Source organism: Natator depressus, chromosome 7 (genome assembly GCF_965152275.1).
Source record: "Natator depressus isolate rNatDep1 chromosome 7, rNatDep2.hap1, whole genome shotgun sequence".
Classification (NCBI taxonomy): domain Eukaryota; kingdom Metazoa; phylum Chordata; order Testudines; family Cheloniidae; genus Natator; species Natator depressus.
In genome coordinates, this window is record NC_134240.1 from 82,081,841 (window position 1) to 82,099,926 (window position 18,086).

Below are 18,086 nucleotides of genomic sequence, written 5' to 3' on the forward strand. Positions count from 1 at the left end.
ATTCTATTCTAGGTTGACTTTCTGCATTTTTTGTCCCTTTTCGGACAATAATAATGTATAATACGGTAATAGGCTTCTGAAAGAGCATATAAGCAGATTCCAGACCAATACATTAATTTCTGTAATAAAAAACCAAAATCTTTAGATAGCTGATAAACAAATTCTTCATTTACCTGCCAAGATTTGAATTCAGGGCCCTATTTGACCTGCAGCAATTGATGACACCATTAAAACCAAAATTATTTAAGGAATGGAGCCTTAAAACAAAATAATTTCTGCTTTTTTTAACACTAGAAATATGAGGAGTGTCAAGGCCTTCTCTGATTTTGCAGGAAGACATGTTGGAGGTCTCAGGAATGTAGATGCAGGACCAGCTCTAGGCACCAGCAAAGCAAGCACATGCTTGGGGTGCACAATTCCAGGGGCGGCATTCCGGCCACCTTTTTTTATTTTATTTTATTTTATTTTTTATTGCTTGGGCAGTTGCACTCTCAGAGCTTGGGGCGGCAAAAATCCTAGAGCCGGCCCTGTGTAGATGTAGAACTCTCTTGGACCTTAGCTGGAGGGTAGGGGGGTTTTGAGTTTTCCAAACTTCCTTCTCAAAGGGCTTCTCAGTCATTTAAATTTTTTAACACTCTGAAGAAACTCCCCCTCTCAGTTAGTCAGGTTTCATGTCCTCGTTACTTCTGATATCACTATGTTCTCCAGCTACCATGGAGACTTCCAGGGTAGACAACACCAGCATTTCTAATATTAAAAAACAAACTTCCCAGGCCTCTTCATAAGTTATAATGAAGCAAAAAGGGGCACAAATGCCTCCTTTCCCTCCTTGCAGGTTCCCTTTATGTGTTAGTGAGGTTACTTACCATTAGAGCTGGTCAAAAAGTTTTGTGATGAAAAATGACCTTTCGTAGGAAATGGATATTTCTGATTCCTTCAAAATCCTTCATTTTTTTTCTCCAGTGAAACAAAAATGTTTGTTTAGTTTAATTTCAATTTGAAAATTTTCTTTTTTTATTTCCCAGCCTGCCCGCCCCAAAAAACCCAAAACAAAAACCCCAGAAACAAAAAAATTCAATATGAAACATAATTAACATTTTCATTTTGTTTAGTTAAACAAAAAGCCACTAGAACGTTTAGTAAAGTTTCAGTTGAAATCAATTTTTTGGTTCAAAAATTTCCATAGAAAATACTTGCCATTTTTCTACCAGCCCACTGCAAGAGCAACACAGAGACCAGATATCCTGACTCAGGGTCTAGTGATAAGTCTTTAACTTAATTTTCCCTCTGTCTCCAATGTTTGTTTCTGCACAGCAATTTGATGCTTGCACCAGCCTTCTCCCATTGTATGGTGTTTAAAATTTCATTTCCGTTCATCTTTAAAGCACTTAGCTTGGCTGGCTGCATATCTTCTAGTTGTCACTTTTTATACAGAAGAAAGCTAGAGGGTTGTATGGGACTGCACCAGCACTACAATGGAATAATGACACAGGTTCCAGTGTACAAAAGTGGGGTGGGGGGAGGAGGATTGCCAGGGGAAAATAAACCTTTCCATTCTGTAAACAATTTCCTTGCTGGGTATCTTAGCAACTGTTGCTTTGTTCACTTCGCTGCTCTGAGGGCACTAAGTAGCTGGGATGGGTGCTGCTTTTTATTTGTATCTATCTCCTCCCCCAAGGTGTAACTTTGATTAGGACTGAGGATGTCAACAGAGCGATGACTTGGCCTTCCTTTGTTCTTTTTAGTCCAACCCTGACGTGGTATGCCGTGCCATCACCTTGTGCAAATCCATGGAGACTCATGAGGATGCTCTGAAGATTCAGAAGCCAGTGCAGTCCAATGAGATACCTGTGATGGACTTCCCTGAAATGATGTCTCCCTTCCTTGCTAATGTCCCTCTTCTCCTTTACCCCCAGGACAAACCCCAGCAAGAGAGCTTGGTGAGGATGCAATATGGGCAGATTACCTTCCTCAGTTAATCAGCTGCACACAAAGGAAGCATGCTGTGTTCTGGTCTGTTTCAGTGTCACAATGCTTCTCAATAACACATACCAATCTGATTACACTTGGGAGCACAAACACATGGCTTTAGAATGCAAGACAGCAGGAAGCCCACTCAGGTTTCAAGTTGCCAATTGGACTTCAGAAATATATTGGGCCAGTTCCTGAGCTGCTGTACATTGGCATAGTCTCACTGAAGGCAGTGGAGCCACACTGATTGACATTGGCTGAAATACTGTTCCAGTTTCCATTTAGAATGAACGGCAGCCCTTTGAATTAATGGGGTCTCTTCCCTTCCCTTTGCGGTGACCAGCGGTAGAGTATGGTAAATACACTTTAAAACGCATGTTAATGGGTATTTAAAAATAAATAAAATCAACAACTAAGGTGGTGTCAATAATAGAGAAAATTAACATTGTTGGTCATACAATAATTTGGATTGTTTCTGAATTTTTCATCACATGTAAACAACAAGAATTATCTAAGAGTCTAGTAGAGCTAAGTGAGAAGCAGTGGCAAACAACCAATATTAAGACCTTGGCAATAAAATTCAAAGTGTCGTGTGTATGAGCGGATTACATCATTAAGTGAAACAGCTTTATATTTGGGAGAGTAATGTTCACTGGAGCGGGGATTGTCATTTACTATATGTTTATGCAGGGCCTAGCACAATAGTTGGTCTCTACGTGCTGCCACGATATCAATGTTAAACAGTAACCATGTACAGATTAGCAAGTAACAAGGGACAGTTTGATTAGATATGGGACCATTCCTGGCTTATGCTAATGTGTTTTTATTCTTTCTCCTCCACTGCTAGAACTTGTACCCTGCTTTCTGTCTCTGACTTTTATTCCCTCCCAGTGTACAATTACACAGTACCTTTTACTAGCTCTTTTGTGTTGCACATACCTCTATTTTTTTATCGACGGGAGCGCGGCTCCCAGCAATAAAGCGCTGTCTATGCTGGCGCTTTTCATTTGTCACTCGGGGGTGTTTTTTTTCACACCCCTGAACCACTAAAGTTTTAGCACTGAAAGTGGCAGTGTAGACACAGCCTTAATGCTCTGACAGGGCCTCTCTCTGTTTCCTGGACAAATGACTTAACCTCTCTGCCTGGCTTTCTTCACTTGTCAAATGGGATAATACCTGCCTCCTTGTAGTGCTGTGAAGATTAGCTACGTTAGAAAGAGTGTTGATGACAGAGCTGCTGTGAATGCTTCCTCTGTTAGTAGTGAGGACATAGCAGCACCACTAGTGTATGGCCGTGTATTTTAATTTTTGGCTCTCCCCTTATCTTTCATCAGGAGGGAGGACACTTGTGTGGAGACTGTGTTCAGCTGGTCGTTGACATTCAGGAAAAAGTGAGAACCGGGCCTTTCTTCACTGAGTCCTTAGTTGCTACCGCCAAGCAGCTGTGTGAACACCTGGGACCTAACATGGCTGATGGGGTAACAGAATTTTGATTTAACTAAGATAATTGAACTGGTGGCCAGGGTGGTTCAGGGTACTGAACAGTTGTTTGCTTGGTAGAGGCCATAAGTGCTCTGCTGTGGAATCTTTCTTCACAGTCTGCATCCATTCGCTTCCTGCTCTTCCATGTGGACAGAATGTTTGTGGCTGGATTTGTCCTTAATGAAAATGCTGAACAGTGTTCCTGATGAAACGTCTGTAAGGCCTCTGTCCTCTCCTCCTTCAAATTCTTCCTCCACCCACTTCTGCCAAGATCCTGACAAGAAGTTCACCAATTAACGTTAGCTAGGCTGAAGACGAACTGGGGAGAGACAAAAATGATTGGTTTTAAAGAAATTGTGGATACACTGTGTGTTATCCCTCTCCACTGTCCTGCCTACTTGCTTATGTTCATAGATTGGGGCTCTCTGGGGTAGAGGCTGTGTCTTCGTGGGTGAGGACAGTGCCTTGCACAAGGTCCTACTGAAATACAAATAAATAATAATGCTGTTGAGAGTGTAGGTAACATGATACCATTTTATTTACTGAGCCAACTTATCAAACACAAGGCTTTGGGTTCTAAATGGGTAAGACTGGGCTCTTCAAAGGCATCTGGGGGAGCTAGTGCCCAACTCCTTTGGTCCTTGGTAAGAGGTCAACACTGTCAGTTTTGGTCACCTGACTCCCGTAGGCTCTTAGAGGTCTTAATTTCTTCTTCCTTCTCTCTCCCCACTCCTAATTTATCATAATTTCTGTACATGGAAAGCATCCAAAATGCTGGATACCTTTTAGAGGGGAGTGGCAATTAATTCCAGAGCCAGGTGAGGTAACGCTAGGGATTCTTTAAAAAGCTAGGCCCAAAAATGCAACATTATATGCAGAAGTCCAGCACTTCATTTCTGATTCCTCCCCCCCCCCGGTGACTGTGCGTCTTCCACACTGCACACTTCTGATAAGGTTTGAAAGGTAACACATAGAATAATTCAAAAAAATGTGCACTGAGGTCATGCTAACATCTGTGGGAACCATTGCTTTGAATTTTCTGACACTGGTATAATCACCTTCCTAATGTGGCATTAACAGTGATGTGTGGCAAAAATGGTTTGTTGGTATTTACTGGGATGTTTGTCTCTCCCACAGTGCAAAAGCTATGTTTTTGAATATTCAGAGTTTGCCATCCAGTTTATGAAGCACATGGTAAGCTGAATATGATGTTAAATACATCTTCTTTCGATCTTTTCTATTCTTGGTGCTGGTTCTTCATCAGAGCTCGTTCTGGAAAAAGTTACCTTATTACCTTTAAGCCTTCAGAATGAACCTTGAGGAATCCTAAGGCAGTGTGAAAACTACATGGTTAATGTCCTACAGATCCTTTTAGGCCATGCAGGAATGATAGTGAATTTTGGAAAGAATAACAGCTGAAAGTTTTTTATTTAGGCTTTTTTAAAAAAAAGTCTAGTTTTGCCATGGTCTCAATTCTAGGTAGCTCTGTCACTCTGGGTGCAGAAGGCCCTGTCAGAGTTCCATCTAGTGTGGCTCTTAAATTTTCCCACTCTGTAGATTTCTTCTCCTATATTTTACACACTTTCAGCTCTCTAGGCAAACAGAGAGTTTCACACAAGTCCCTGAGTAAGTCCCTCCCAATGGAACAAATGAAAAATGGAGCTGCTGTGGTACATCCCCAAAAATACTTCACAGCTGTGGAGGCTTTGAGGCAGCTGAAATTTGTATGTGGGTGGTGTGGGTTGGATTGAAAGCTATGGAGAAAAGAAGAGAAACATGTCCATGGCAGTGATGGTGAGGCCCTGCCGTCTGCTGCGAGATGAAAATCATTGTTCAAAGTAGCACTTTGCACTTACACAGCACTTTTCATCCAACGTCTCAAAGCGCTCCAGAAAGGTGGCTAAGCATTATTATACCCATTGTAGACTTGGGGAAACTGAGGCACGGTGGTTGACTTGCCCAGTGTCACTTTGAATCAGTGGGGAACAAAATCCCACTTTGACTTTCATTCCAGCTCTAACTGCTAGACAGCAATGCTGCCTTTAAAGTAACGAATCTTATTTTTTTTAAAGAATAATCCAGATTTTAAATTTACTTGAACATAACCCTTTTCAAATTCGAAGGGATGTTATGAGGTCCTGTTTGGGATTTGTTCTTTCAGTGCCATTTGGGGATGTGGAAACATTATTTTATATAGTAACAAGAACATTCAAATATTTATATATTTGATCTAATTAAATGTGGGTTGTAGCTAGTACTTGGGGGTAATATTTTAAGGTGAGGAAAAGAACACACGGAAAATTTTGGGTTTGCCCTTGGCAGTGCTCAACTTCTGTCCTGAGTTAGTCTGACTGAGGGATGTCCCTGTTTTAATCGCATGAAAATTGGCTGTTAGCGTGTTGGGCACTAATCTGGAATGGACAATGCCAATGAAACCATTGCTTTATGTTTCTAATAAAGATGACTGGGATCGAGGTGGACTGGTGGTGAGGGGGTGTCTTCCTTAGCAGGTTCCCATTTTATTTATGGAATTTCTGTTAATATTGTGACTACTTGATTGGTTTCTTCTTAATTCTAATTGTTGTTTCATCTTTTCTTTCAACAACCCTGCTTCTTCACCAGCAGAACAATAAGTTATTTATTAAACTTGCCGGCAGTGGTGCATTTCTTTTGCTTTTCATCTAAAAGATTCATAGAAATGTAGGATTGGAAGGGACCTGGAGAGGTCATGAAGTGCAGCCCCCTGTGCTGAGGCAGGACCAAATAAACCTAGACCATCCCTGACAGGGGTTTGTCCAACCTATTCTAAAAACCTCCAATGAGGGGGATTCCACAACCCCCCTATTCCAGAGCTTAACTACCCCTTATAGTTAGAAAACTTTTCCTAATATCTAACCTAAATTGCTCTTGCTGCAAAATAAGCCCATTACTTCTTGTCCTACCTTCAGCGGACATGGAGAACAATTGATCCCCATCCTGTTTATAACACCTCTCAACATATTTGAAGACTTATCAGGTCCCCCACCATCTTCTTTTCTCAACACTAAACATATACCCAGTTTTTTAACCTTTCCTCACAGGTCAGGTTTTCTAAACCTTTTATCAGTTTTATTGCTGTCCTCTGGACTCTCACCAACTTGTCCACATCTTTCTGAAAGTGTGCCGCCGAGGATAGGACACAGTACTCCAAATGAGGCCTCAGCAGTGCTGAGTAGAGGAAGACAATTACCTCCTGTGTCTTACATAGAACATTGCTGTTAATACACCCCAGAATGATATTACCTTTTTTCGCAACTGCATCACATTGTTGACTCAGACTCAATTTATGGCCCACTATTAAACCCTAGATCCTCTCCAGCAGTACGACCACCTAGCCAGTTATTCCCCATTTTGTAGTTGTGCATTTGATTTTTCCTTCCTAAGTGTAGTTCAACTCTTGCTAATTAGTTGTAGGTGTGGTGTGGCTTGCAGTCAGCTTTGACAGATACAAGGGATGTTTGGAGGTTAGGGAGAGATCTCCTATGAGTAGATCTTGGTTCCTGCTCCCAGCGTCTGCTCCTAGCTCAGATGTCAGTTAAGATTTCAACCTAATGGTGAGGAGGTGAGCTGGGAAGCAGGTATGAAGGCCTTCCTATGATAAAGGTGAGGACATTGGAGCCAGCAGGGAGATTACCCTATCAGTTCCTTGCTTTAACTCTGAAGTCAAGAAGGGCCTAAACTATATCTGATTGAAATTTTCCAACTCACTCTTTTTTTTTTTTTTTTTTTTTTTTTTTGGATGAAAAGTGCTGTTTTCCTGAAACTGAAATGTTTTGCAAATACAGTTCTACTTTGACTTTTCAGTGAAAAATATTTGAAATGAAACATGATTTTTTGTTTGGTTTGGAGTTGACATTTTTGTTTTATTTTCATGTTTGAAAGCTCTGACCAGCTCTCCTCTAGGGTAACTTTTATGGGTCAGAGCACTAAAATGGGTAGCATGAGAATCTGAATTGGGAATTAAAAATGGGGCCTTCAGGTTCCAGCTTTCCCAGTACCTTTCTGTTTTATAACTAGTCATTTCCTGGGAGACCTTGGGCTTGTTCTGCTCTCACTTACAATGACTAAATGAGGAATAACTCCATGGAAATTAATGGGGTTACACTAGGGTAAAACCAGGGTGAGATTAGCATTATGCATCCTGTGTCTGTCATGGTGCAGCGTGAGATCATGTTGCAGGGACATGGTGCGGCTGTTGCAGAATTAATTCTTGAAATGCTTATCCCAGTGTGTGACCCAGGGAAAGACAGCGTGTGGCCATGTAGTCAGAAATTTGGCTACATCTTGGAGGCATTGCTTCTCTCTATGCACAGTCTATGGAGTCTGGGTAACTTGTCTATTATTTATCTGAGGTTGCACAAGCTTCTCTATGTCAAGGATGTCTTATACTTTGAGAAATAAGGTATTAATTGGGAGGATGCAGCAGGGATTACACAGCTCTGCTGGTGCACTCGTGTGGGGTACTGAAAACAAGACATTTTACAAAGCTGCACATAGTACCTAAGAGCTAGCCTTAAATCCAGACTATCTACAGATCCAGTGTCATCTTGACAGTATATTACAAAGGAAATCTGATCAGACCACTGGCCTGGTAACCTACCTTCAACCACCCAATTCCTCCAAGAATGTATAGAAACTACAGTTGCCAGGTGTATTGAAACCTTTATAACACTGGTTTGGGTTGTCTCCTCCCTCTTTAGGGAATTCTTCATAGAGCGGATATAACTGCATAGAGCTTGTCCTTACTTGATTTGTGTATCTCTCTCCAGCACCCGAAGGATATTTGTGGCAGAGTTGGATTCTGTCCTTCCCTGAAATCTGTGCCCCTCCAGTCTCTGAGTCCAGCTAAAGTGATGCATATGTCCAATATGAAGAAGCCTGTGGAGGTAAAATGAGTCTTTCAGCACCCTCTGTTGTTTTGCTGAAGAAAGAGCAAGGCTTGCATATTACTCACATGAGCTGGAGCAGGGGTTCTCAAGCTGGGGGGGGTCCTGACCTCTCAGGAGGTCGTGAGGTTATTATGTGGGGGCTCACAATCTGTCAGCCTCCACCCCCAAATCCTGCTTTAACTCCAGCATTTGTAATAGTGTTAAATATAAAAAACGTTTGCGGTGTGAAAGGGGTCACCAATACAAAAAAATTGAGAGCCACTGAGCTGGAGGAAGGGTCAAAGTCAGGCAATAAATACAGACTTCCTTGTGTACTGAACAGCCTGAATCTCTGGTATAAAGTACCGATCTCACTATTCTGGGGTTAGATTGTGAAACGGCTTCCCTTCGTAGAGGTGGTATGAAATGCAGTACAGAACTAGGGCCTGGTCAGGATTAGCACTGATCAAAACTTTCAAATTTTGATCTTTGATTTGTTTTGCCAAAATGTTTTCACTTAACCCCTCCCCCACCCCTCCTTCCCCAGCTCTAGTCAGGACATCGCTTTCAGTTGCTTCAAACGTTATCTGTGATACACAATTCTATCTCCTCATCAGAGGAACTAGCCCTTAGTGAGGGCTAATCTCTTGTACGGTTGAAGTTTAGTCTGAGTTTTCAGTTGTCAGAATCCCAAAAGCGCCTTTTTTGAAATGTACAGTGTTCACATGCACATAACTCAGTCAGATCAGCTTATATTTTAGAATAATAGAAAAATAGGGCTGGAAGGAACCTTGAGAAGTCCTCTGGCCCAGGCCCCTGCAATGAGGCATGGCCAAGTAACCTAAACCATCCCTGACATCCCAATGACGGGGATTCCATAACCTCCCTTGGAAGACTCTTCCAGTACTTAACTATCCTTATAGCTAGAAAGTTTTCCCTAATATCTAACCTAAATCTCCCTTGAAGATTAAGCCCATTACTTCTTGTTCTACCCTTAGTCAACATGGAGAACAATTGATCACAGTTCTCTTTGTAACAGCCCTTAACATAATTGAAGATTGTTATCACATCTCCTGAGCCTTCTCTTCTCTAGATTAAAAGTTCCCAGTTTTTTTAACCTTTCCTCATTGACCAGGTTTTCTAAAGCTTTTATCATTTTTGTTACTGTCCTCTGGACTCTCGCCTATTTGTCCACATCTTTCCTGAACTGTGGGGCCCAAAACTGGACACAGTACTCCCCCTGAGACCTCACTAGGGCTGAGTAGAGTAGGACAATTACCTCCCATGTCTTAGAGATGACACTCCTGTTAACACACCCCAGTATGCTATTAGCCTTTTTCACAGCTGCATCACATTGTTGAATCATATTCAGTTTGTGATCAACTGTCATCCCCGATCCGTTTCAGCTGTACCGCCTACCCAGTTGTTTCCCACTTTGTAGTTGTACATTTGATTTTTCCCTCCTACATGTAGTACTTTGCACTTGTCTGTATTGAATTTCATCCCATTGATGCAAGACCAGTTCTCCAATTTATCTTTTGAGAGATTTCAGTGCAAAAGCAGTGTCTTTCAGATCACTGGGGAAAACACCACATGGACTTTAATAGGGATGAAAGCAATAGGGTTCTCTAGAAACGACTGTATCCCCTACCCCATGTGATTATTGTTTTACATGAACTTTCTGTTGTGCTGTAATAAGCAGGAAAACCTGGGACCAGAAAATAAAACTCCCCTGTGCGGTATATGTGAGATTGCAGTAAAGGCAGCAGAGAGCCTGCTGAGCAACAACATGACCGAGGTATGTGGCCTTTTGTTCAGTGATGCAGAACTTGCAGAGGCTAATTATGGGTGCAGCTCCCAGCTTAGAGTATGTCCTGCTGCTGCTATGGGGGTGTAAGAAAGCTGGTATGTAGCCCTGGCAATAGCCCTAGCTGTGTCCTGTATTCTCATTTCCGTCGCTTAGGGGTTTTTAGGGGGAGAGGGAATTGTGTGAAAGGCTAAATGCTCCTTGCAAGCTCCTCCCAAGGCTTGGTGCAGGAGAGGCCTTGGCTTGGACACTTTTTAGGCTTAGTGGGTGAATCAACACAGTAAAACTTTTGTCTGCAGCAGAGGGAAGAATTGCACAGACGATTGAGATCTATCTGCCCCTTACAGAGGTACTATAGAGGATAGATTGCATAGATTTATTCTCTCTTCTCCTGACACCTGCTGCTTTTGTGTTCCAGAAGCAAATAGTCCAAGAAATGGAGAAGGTCTGCTACATGCTACCTCATGGTGTCTTAGGGCAGTGTAAGGACTTTGTGGACTCCTATGGCAAGGCTGTCGTCGTCATGTTGTTGGAAGCGACTAATCCCGAAGTTGTATGCATCATGCTGAAATGCTGCCCCAAGAGTAGCCCTTCATACATTGGTAAGCACTGGGTGACCAGTATCCTGTCCAAAGCATGCTTGTTTACTTGTGAAGAGTCCAATCTCCGGATATATATGGCACTAGTGCGGTATTCATCTGAGGCCCCTTGCTGGGGTTGGAGGAAAGGAGCCTTTCACTGGTTCCTAGATCTAGGCCTAGAGCACACTAAGCTGCTGAGAACTCTCACTAGAAAGGTGGATATCTAACATTCTAATGTTCTGTGTGTCTGCTAGAGAGAAGTGCTCTGGAGCCGTTACCGGTAAATGCTGGCGAGTTCTGCAATGTGTGTCAGATTGTTGTAACTTATATTGACAATGAGCTGGAGGAGAATGAGACACAGGCTGAAATTGGGACTCTGCTTGTGAAGGGCTGTCATTTACTGCCAAAACCCTTGACAGACAAGGTAACTGCAAGTAGCTATTGTGGGGATGGAAGATCTGATGTCCCCTACCCATCTGGCTAAAACATATGTCTTGTACCCCAGTGGCTCTTAACCTTTCCAGACTACTGTACCCCTTTCAGGAGTCTGATTTGTCTTGTGTATCCCTAAGGTTCACCTCACTTAAACCTGTTTGCAAAAAACTATGGGCATAAAAATACAGAAGTGTCACAGCACGCTGTGACTGAAAAATTGCTTCCTTTCTCATTTTTTGCCATATAATTATAAAATAAATCAATTGGAATATAAATTTTGTATTTACGTTTCAGTGTATGGTATATAGAGCAGTATAAACTAGTCATTGTCTGCATGAAATTTTAGTGTGTACTGACTTGGCTCGTGCTTTTTATGTAGCCTGTTGTAACACTAGGCAAATATCTCGATGAGTTGATGTACCCCCTGGAAGACCTTTGCATACCCTCAGGAGTACTTGTACCGCTGGTTGAGAACCACTGTTGTACCCCATCCACAGTGCCTGTCACCTACCTGCTGCTTCCCCCGCCTCTTAATGCTTTACACCTATATATTTTAGATTATCCTTTGTAAAATCCAACTGAGAACAAATTCACGTGCACTGAGGCTGGGCATTAAGATCACAGTCTTCGCAGTGGCTTCTGTGCTTGAAATGGCTGACTGCCTCCATCTCCAGCAGATGATAATTTGGAGAATCATGAAAAGGTTCATGGGCTGGTGACTCTGCTTTGAAACTGGCCACAGTGCAGCTGAGACTCTGGAATGTGTATTAGTTCTAAATCCCTGCTGGGATCTCTCTCCTCTTACTCAGCACCAAATAATATAGACTTTCTTTTTGTTCAAAATAAACTGCGTGGGTACAGAGCAAGTTGATCTCTGGCAGATCAGATGGCAGCACCTGTCCCTAGATATGTGGCAGCCTGCCTCCCAATCAGAATCTGAGCACAATACAAAATGGACAAATGTATAAAGCCACCTAGTCCAGCATCACTGCAGAACTGTTCTAGAGATAGGTGCCTCATGTGGTAACTCGGGTGTACATCGTCATGCCCAGGAAATGTATCCTACACTGTCCTTTATTGTCATTGCACCGTATCTGAGCTGTTCAGTCATTGCAATAACAGTCAGAGGGACGTGTGGAGGAGGGTAAAAGGAGTTGGCACCTATCCTGAGCTGTCAGTCTAAAAATCCACCTTTATGTAGCAATATGAGTTTGTGGATCCTTTTGCTGTCTAGGTAAAAGCTGTCATGGCTGCAGTCTTGGTGCCGCACTTTTGCATCTTGGGGGGGAAAAGGTCATAACAGAACTACAGACTAGCTGCCTAAGAGCATTTGGTTGTCTCAGTACTTTGGCACTGGGCTGCTGAAAATAACTGACACATTTATAGCATGTGAGTGCAGGGCAGGGCCACCTTCTGGCCAGCTCCTGCACAGGAGTGCAAGTTTTGTGTTTCAACAGAGGGTCATAAGAGCTCCCTCTCTTCCTCCCTTTCTCCTACCTGCCTCACTGCATACAGAGTGTGGGGTGAGGAAGGAAGGAAAGCAATAGCCTGTACAATCTTCCTGATCTGTAGTGATGCACTGCACACTTCTAAAGGGCTGAACGACTCTCCCTAAGCACTTCCTCCCCAATCGCAATGGAAACGTGTTCATCTGTAAATCACAAGACAATCTGGGGTTCCTCTGTTTGAATCAGGGTACTTTGTCTTCATCTCGTCATGGTCTAGCAGAGCATTCAGCCTCATGCCATCTCTTCTTGTTACAGTGTGATGAGATTGTGCTGCAGTATGAACCAGAAGCCCTACGACTCCTGGTACAGATAATGGATCCTTCTTTTGTGTGCACTGTAAGTAGTTCCGCTGGCATATGCTCTGGGGGAAGTACACTATAAGTTTAGCTGTCCAATTGCATGGACTCGTGAAGGGGCAGCTGTTCATAGACTATTGTTTTTTTGCCAGGAAAGAAGAAATAGATTTACAGTATTTACCTTTTGCAAAGATTAAACATGCAAATCGTTATTCTCCTCCCTGCCCTGTGATTCAATTGCAGGAAATGTAACGGTCATGTAATGCAGTGTGAAGTGCATGTCCCTGCTTCAAATGCAATCTTCAATATTAGATCAACAAATCTGCAGCCAGCATAGAAGCTGAAATTATCTAAAGTCTGAAATTTGGTGTCCTCTCAAGGGGCTTCTCACAAGTCTGTTCATTCAGCTACAGACCCAACTGGCTATAGCAGTCTAGCACTATGGTGTTGGAAACTCCTGGCACTGCCTCTGCTTTGTCTACACACTCGAACCCCCACTGGAAATAGTCATTACTGTGCAGGCGGCACTGAATCATGGCGGGGAAGAAGTGAGATCACTGATGCCCATGGTAACAGGAAGACATAACTGCACCTTTCATTCTCTCTCTCCTTTCACTGCACAGAAAATAGGAGCTTGTGTATCATCCAAAGAGGATCTCCTGGGTGAAGATCCATGTGTGTGGGGCCCAAGCTACTGGTGTAAGAACATGGAGACTGCAGCTAAATGCAATGTAAGTCACCAGAGATTCCCCCAGAGGGGAGAGTCTGAGATGCCGTTAAATTAATGGGCAACAAACTAAAGTACCAGTACTTTAAAAATATTGAACCTGATTCTCCTTTCACGTACACTGGCCTAAATGAGGAGTAACTCCATTGAATTAAATGGATTATCATCATTGTAATGTTGGTGTAAATGAGAGGAGAATGAGGCCACATTTGTGAGAGAGAACTACAAATGCCTGGTCTCTGGTTGTCGGGAAAGGGAGGTTCACCTGGTGGGAATAGACTAGAGGCTTGTCAGCTCTTGCTTACTGCTCAGGCCCTTTCAGAAGAAGTGTAAATGTGCCACTCCTAGAACACTTCCTATTACGCTGGCCAAAGGATTAGATGTTCTGTTGGAGTGACCATCCTGTGCTGGCAGTGGGATTGACCTAATGGGACTCTTCTGCTTCTAAAACCTGAGGCTTCACTGTCAATAATTCACTGGTGCAATTTTGAACAGTTGACTCAGAGCTGAGAGGCTCAGAAGGTGTAACCAGCTCACTCGAATGCTTTTTAACCCCTTGGGTGCCAGGAATCTGAGATTATTTTGGAGAAATCCACAAATGCTAATACAGAGGAGTTAGATTAAAGTTTTGACTATGGGACTAAAAATACATCCTAAAGGAATGAGATCATCTGGGAAAAAGGTTGGTCACATCGATAGATGAAATAGAAGGAGCTACCTTAGCCCACATCTGGCTTGGCCATTTCCTCTGGACCTTGCACTCTTACCTGTCCAAAGTTACCATAGTACAAAGCATCTTCATGACCTGTGACAATTGTCTGGCTCTGCCCAGGAAAAAGCAAGGGTGGAGGTTTTATGGAGAACAAATATTTGCCCTGCCCCAACCAGGGTCAGGAGTACTGGGTGAGATAACATGGCAAGTTAATGCTGCAGATCCATGAGCCTCTCTTCTTCACTAGCTAGGTAGAAAATCTTTCAGTTGCTGAATACTTGTATGATCAAGTCTCTTTACTCTTTTCCCATGCTCCATCCTCATATTGGATGACTGTTTCAGTCACAGAATGGTTGCTGGTGCATATACAGATGTGTATACAAGCTGCTAATTTCAACACAGCTTCCTGTAGAAAACTCCATTGACTCACTAATACCAGCACAAAGGGTTAGCACAGCAACATAAGCACTTAGTGGCTTTTACCCAGTAGTACAGAGGGGTGAGTTGCGTAAAGCAGAAGTTCAGCTTGGGAATAAACAATACCCAATTTTAGCTCTGTTAACATTTAACTGTGTTCATATGGGAGAGGCCTTAATTTCCCACTCCCGGATCCCTTTGTCAATAGTTCAGGTTCCCTATTTAAGGTATAAATGGAGCCTTAGCTTGTTTGGCTATCTGTCCTTCCAGCTGATGGAGCCAGTTGATGAGCTGAAGGGATTGTTGTTAACTGATAAGAGATGCTCAGGTACCATGGTGACAAGAGCAGTGCAAGAACCAGAGCAGGTCAATGAGCTGTGAGTTGTTTCCTGTGGTGGGATGCAGTCCTCCTTAGCCCGTGGCAATGGAGTGGTCAGAATCATACATCAAACCAGGGCTTTCCTGTATTTATGGCTTCCTTTGCCCCAGTCTTTCCTGGTGAAGCATCTCATACAGTGCTAATTAGGACCACTAAAGAAAAGCAGGAGAGTTTGATTTAATATCAGTTTGCTCTGAAATCCTGAATGGTGCTGGTGCTCCAAGCTATTCGTGCAAATTGACACTGGCTATGTTATAATATGTCAATGCAGGCCTCTCTTTCACACCTCTCTTCCTCTTTCTCCTAGGCCGTTGAGCACTGCAAACGTCATATATGGTACTAGAAGAAACCTTTCCAGCTGAAAATATTTGCCATGGTTTTGATTAAGCATCCTGAGATTTGTTTGGGTGGGGACGGGGGAGATGTCCAGGTCGGTTCAAGAACTCTCTCTCTCCTCTCCCTTCTGAAGGTCCTGTGACTTCAGGTTTGTTCACAGTGCTGCTGCCATTTAGGGAACTCCTCTGCAATGGTGACTCAACAAAAGCCTTAAAACTGTACTGTTCTTTGTGCATTTGGAGCAGAGGGGTTGTTGGGTGGGGAGTGGTGTAGCGTGGAGTTTGTTCCATTGTGAATTAACAGCCTTGTGTCTACTTGTAAAATAAATAAACCAGAATAGGCTGACTAAATTGAAATTCCATGGTTGGTTGGTTTTGACTTTACTGCAGTGTTCTTGAGCACTCTGCCCTTACTTGGGACAAGACAATAAAGGCTCAGATTCTTAAAGCCGTCTGAGAGATTTAGGGATTGCAAGTGAATGTGACCTGCGCCTCTCAATCCCTTGGGTTTATTTAAACATCCCATCCTAAATTTTACTGACTTGTAAGTGAAGAGTAAAACTACCTTTTTGAAATGTTTCTTGTATAATCCAAAGAAGGAAGGTTTGGGGTTTGACTCCACTTACAACTGGAAGTAAGTTTTTTAAGAGCCAGATCCTCATCTGGTGTAAATCAGTATCGCTCAGCTGAAGTTAGTGGAGTGATGTTGATTTATACCAGCTGAGGATCTGGTCCTAAGTGCCTCGTCATTGTAGCAAAGAAAAGGGCAATCTAAAAGCACAGCTTGTGTGGCAAGAGCTGCGGGAGCTGTCTCAATGTGGACATGTTCGTGTTTTGTTGGGGATGCTTTTGGGTAGACATCTTAGGAAACTAACTTGATTAAATTTAACTGTAATTCTTACCTTTCCATTACTTTCTCCAGTAGTACAGCCTCAATACTGGGGGTTTTTTAAGTTGAATGAGATACAAAACCATGACGTATAGCTTTTCTGTTGGAATTAGTACAGGATCTGAAAGTACTTCATGTTCAAAAGCATAGAAAGATACAAAGCAGCTGCAGTTTTTCACTCCATGTGATGAAAGTTTGTGTAGTGGCTATCAAAGGATATGCCTTATATGAGGTTTTTCCCTGTGCATCAGTGAGGAGAACATCCAGCTCTCCTTAGCTGTAGCATCTTTCCCTTAGCCTTACTGGCTGCATGACATTTATCCTGATAGCGCAGCCCCATGTCTATTAAACTAGATCCAAGCCCCAATCCTAGTGAGTTTTTAAAATGTTCCTCCTTCTTGTCAGGAATGATTGGCATAAAAAACTTGGGCAAGGATGCTCCTTCAAGTAATTCAGATTCTATTATGCAAGCTCAGTATAAATACCTATGTAGAGCTTATTTGTGAGAGGAGCCATTTTAACTCAGCAGGCAGAACTCTTGATCATCCCTTCGGCCCTGCTATAGATGTGAGGGGGAAACGGGCAGCTGCTTTCAATAGAACATGTCTTAATGGTGCACAAAAGCGTCTGTAATTAAAAATAAAGACTTCCTGTAAACCTGACATCTTTGTGCTCTTTCCCTTTGTACATAGTGGTTCTTGAAGCCTCTCACTGGCTTTCATGTGTGGGTGATCCATCCATTATACACTTTCTGCTGCAAGTCCTCATTATCGCCTGAATTTAGATAAACTCTGAAGAGCTGAACATGTTATAGAGGTGGCTTGAACATGAAGGGTGTGTTTTCTACTGCTTGGCAGCAAATCTGCATGAACATAGGGTAGCCCTGACCCCAGGGTGTTGCTCAGAAAAGGGTAGACTGTTGAATACATACAGTTGGCCAGCAATTCAGTAAAGAAACTTTTCTAATTTATTTAGAGATCAAAACTAACTTTAACTGGCCCACTCAGCTATGGTACCAGTATGTTCAAGTCAGGCATTATGTTTCTCAACTTTCTAGAAAAACTGGTTTCATACCGAAAGCTAACTTGAATAGAAGTGATGGCGTCTTGGCAATTAGGAAACAAAAAACTTATAACTAATTGCTATCAATCTTTGCAGACAACTTTCTTAACCAAGACATGTCCATACATGGCATGCTGGGAAAATGTCCTGGATAGACAAATTATCCCAGAGGAATGGGGTTTGATCTGGAAAAGAGGACCAGCAACTGTTTCACTGGTGTCTCATAGCAGTCAGATTAAACATACAGTATATAAAGAGAGACTGAATGGGAATAAAAGTTGGAGAAACTGTGGTGAAAGAAGAAAAGGAGGACTTGTGGCACCTTAGAGACTAACACATTTATTGGAGCGTAAGCTTTCGTGAGCTACAGCTCACTTCATCGGATGAAAGAGGAGATTTTGTGCATATATGGTAGACATGTTCAGTCATTAGAAAGCATTGGGATGCAATTTGTAACCAAATACCATAAATTGTTGGACAGTTATTACCAAATGACCCTTTGGTAATCCTCCTAGGGGTTCCTTGAGGAAATTGTCACACAAAGTGAAATAAAGAATTAGTTCCTCACCTGGTAGTAA

The 18,086-nt window shown here is 42.6% G+C and overlaps 1 protein-coding gene across 1 annotated transcript in view; it reads left to right on the forward strand.

Moving 5' to 3' along the window:
- Nucleotides 1-15,654, forward strand: part of LOC141991633 (prosaposin-like) — a 44,197-nt gene extending 28,543 nt beyond the window's left edge. The window contains exons 5-14 of the mRNA XM_074959964.1: nt 1,746-1,940; nt 3,306-3,449; nt 4,591-4,647; nt 8,262-8,378; nt 10,063-10,158; nt 10,586-10,769; nt 11,003-11,172; nt 12,947-13,027; nt 13,611-13,718; nt 15,530-15,654. Coding sequence (XP_074816065.1) covers nt 1,746-1,940; nt 3,306-3,449; nt 4,591-4,647; nt 8,262-8,378; nt 10,063-10,158; nt 10,586-10,769; nt 11,003-11,172; nt 12,947-13,027; nt 13,611-13,718; nt 15,530-15,565 — 1,188 coding nt within the window. The 3' untranslated portion in view covers nt 15,566-15,654. The remainder of the gene's footprint in view (nt 1-1,745; nt 1,941-3,305; nt 3,450-4,590; nt 4,648-8,261; nt 8,379-10,062; nt 10,159-10,585; nt 10,770-11,002; nt 11,173-12,946; nt 13,028-13,610; nt 13,719-15,529) is intronic.
- Nucleotides 15,655-18,086: the final 2,432 nt, after the last annotated feature.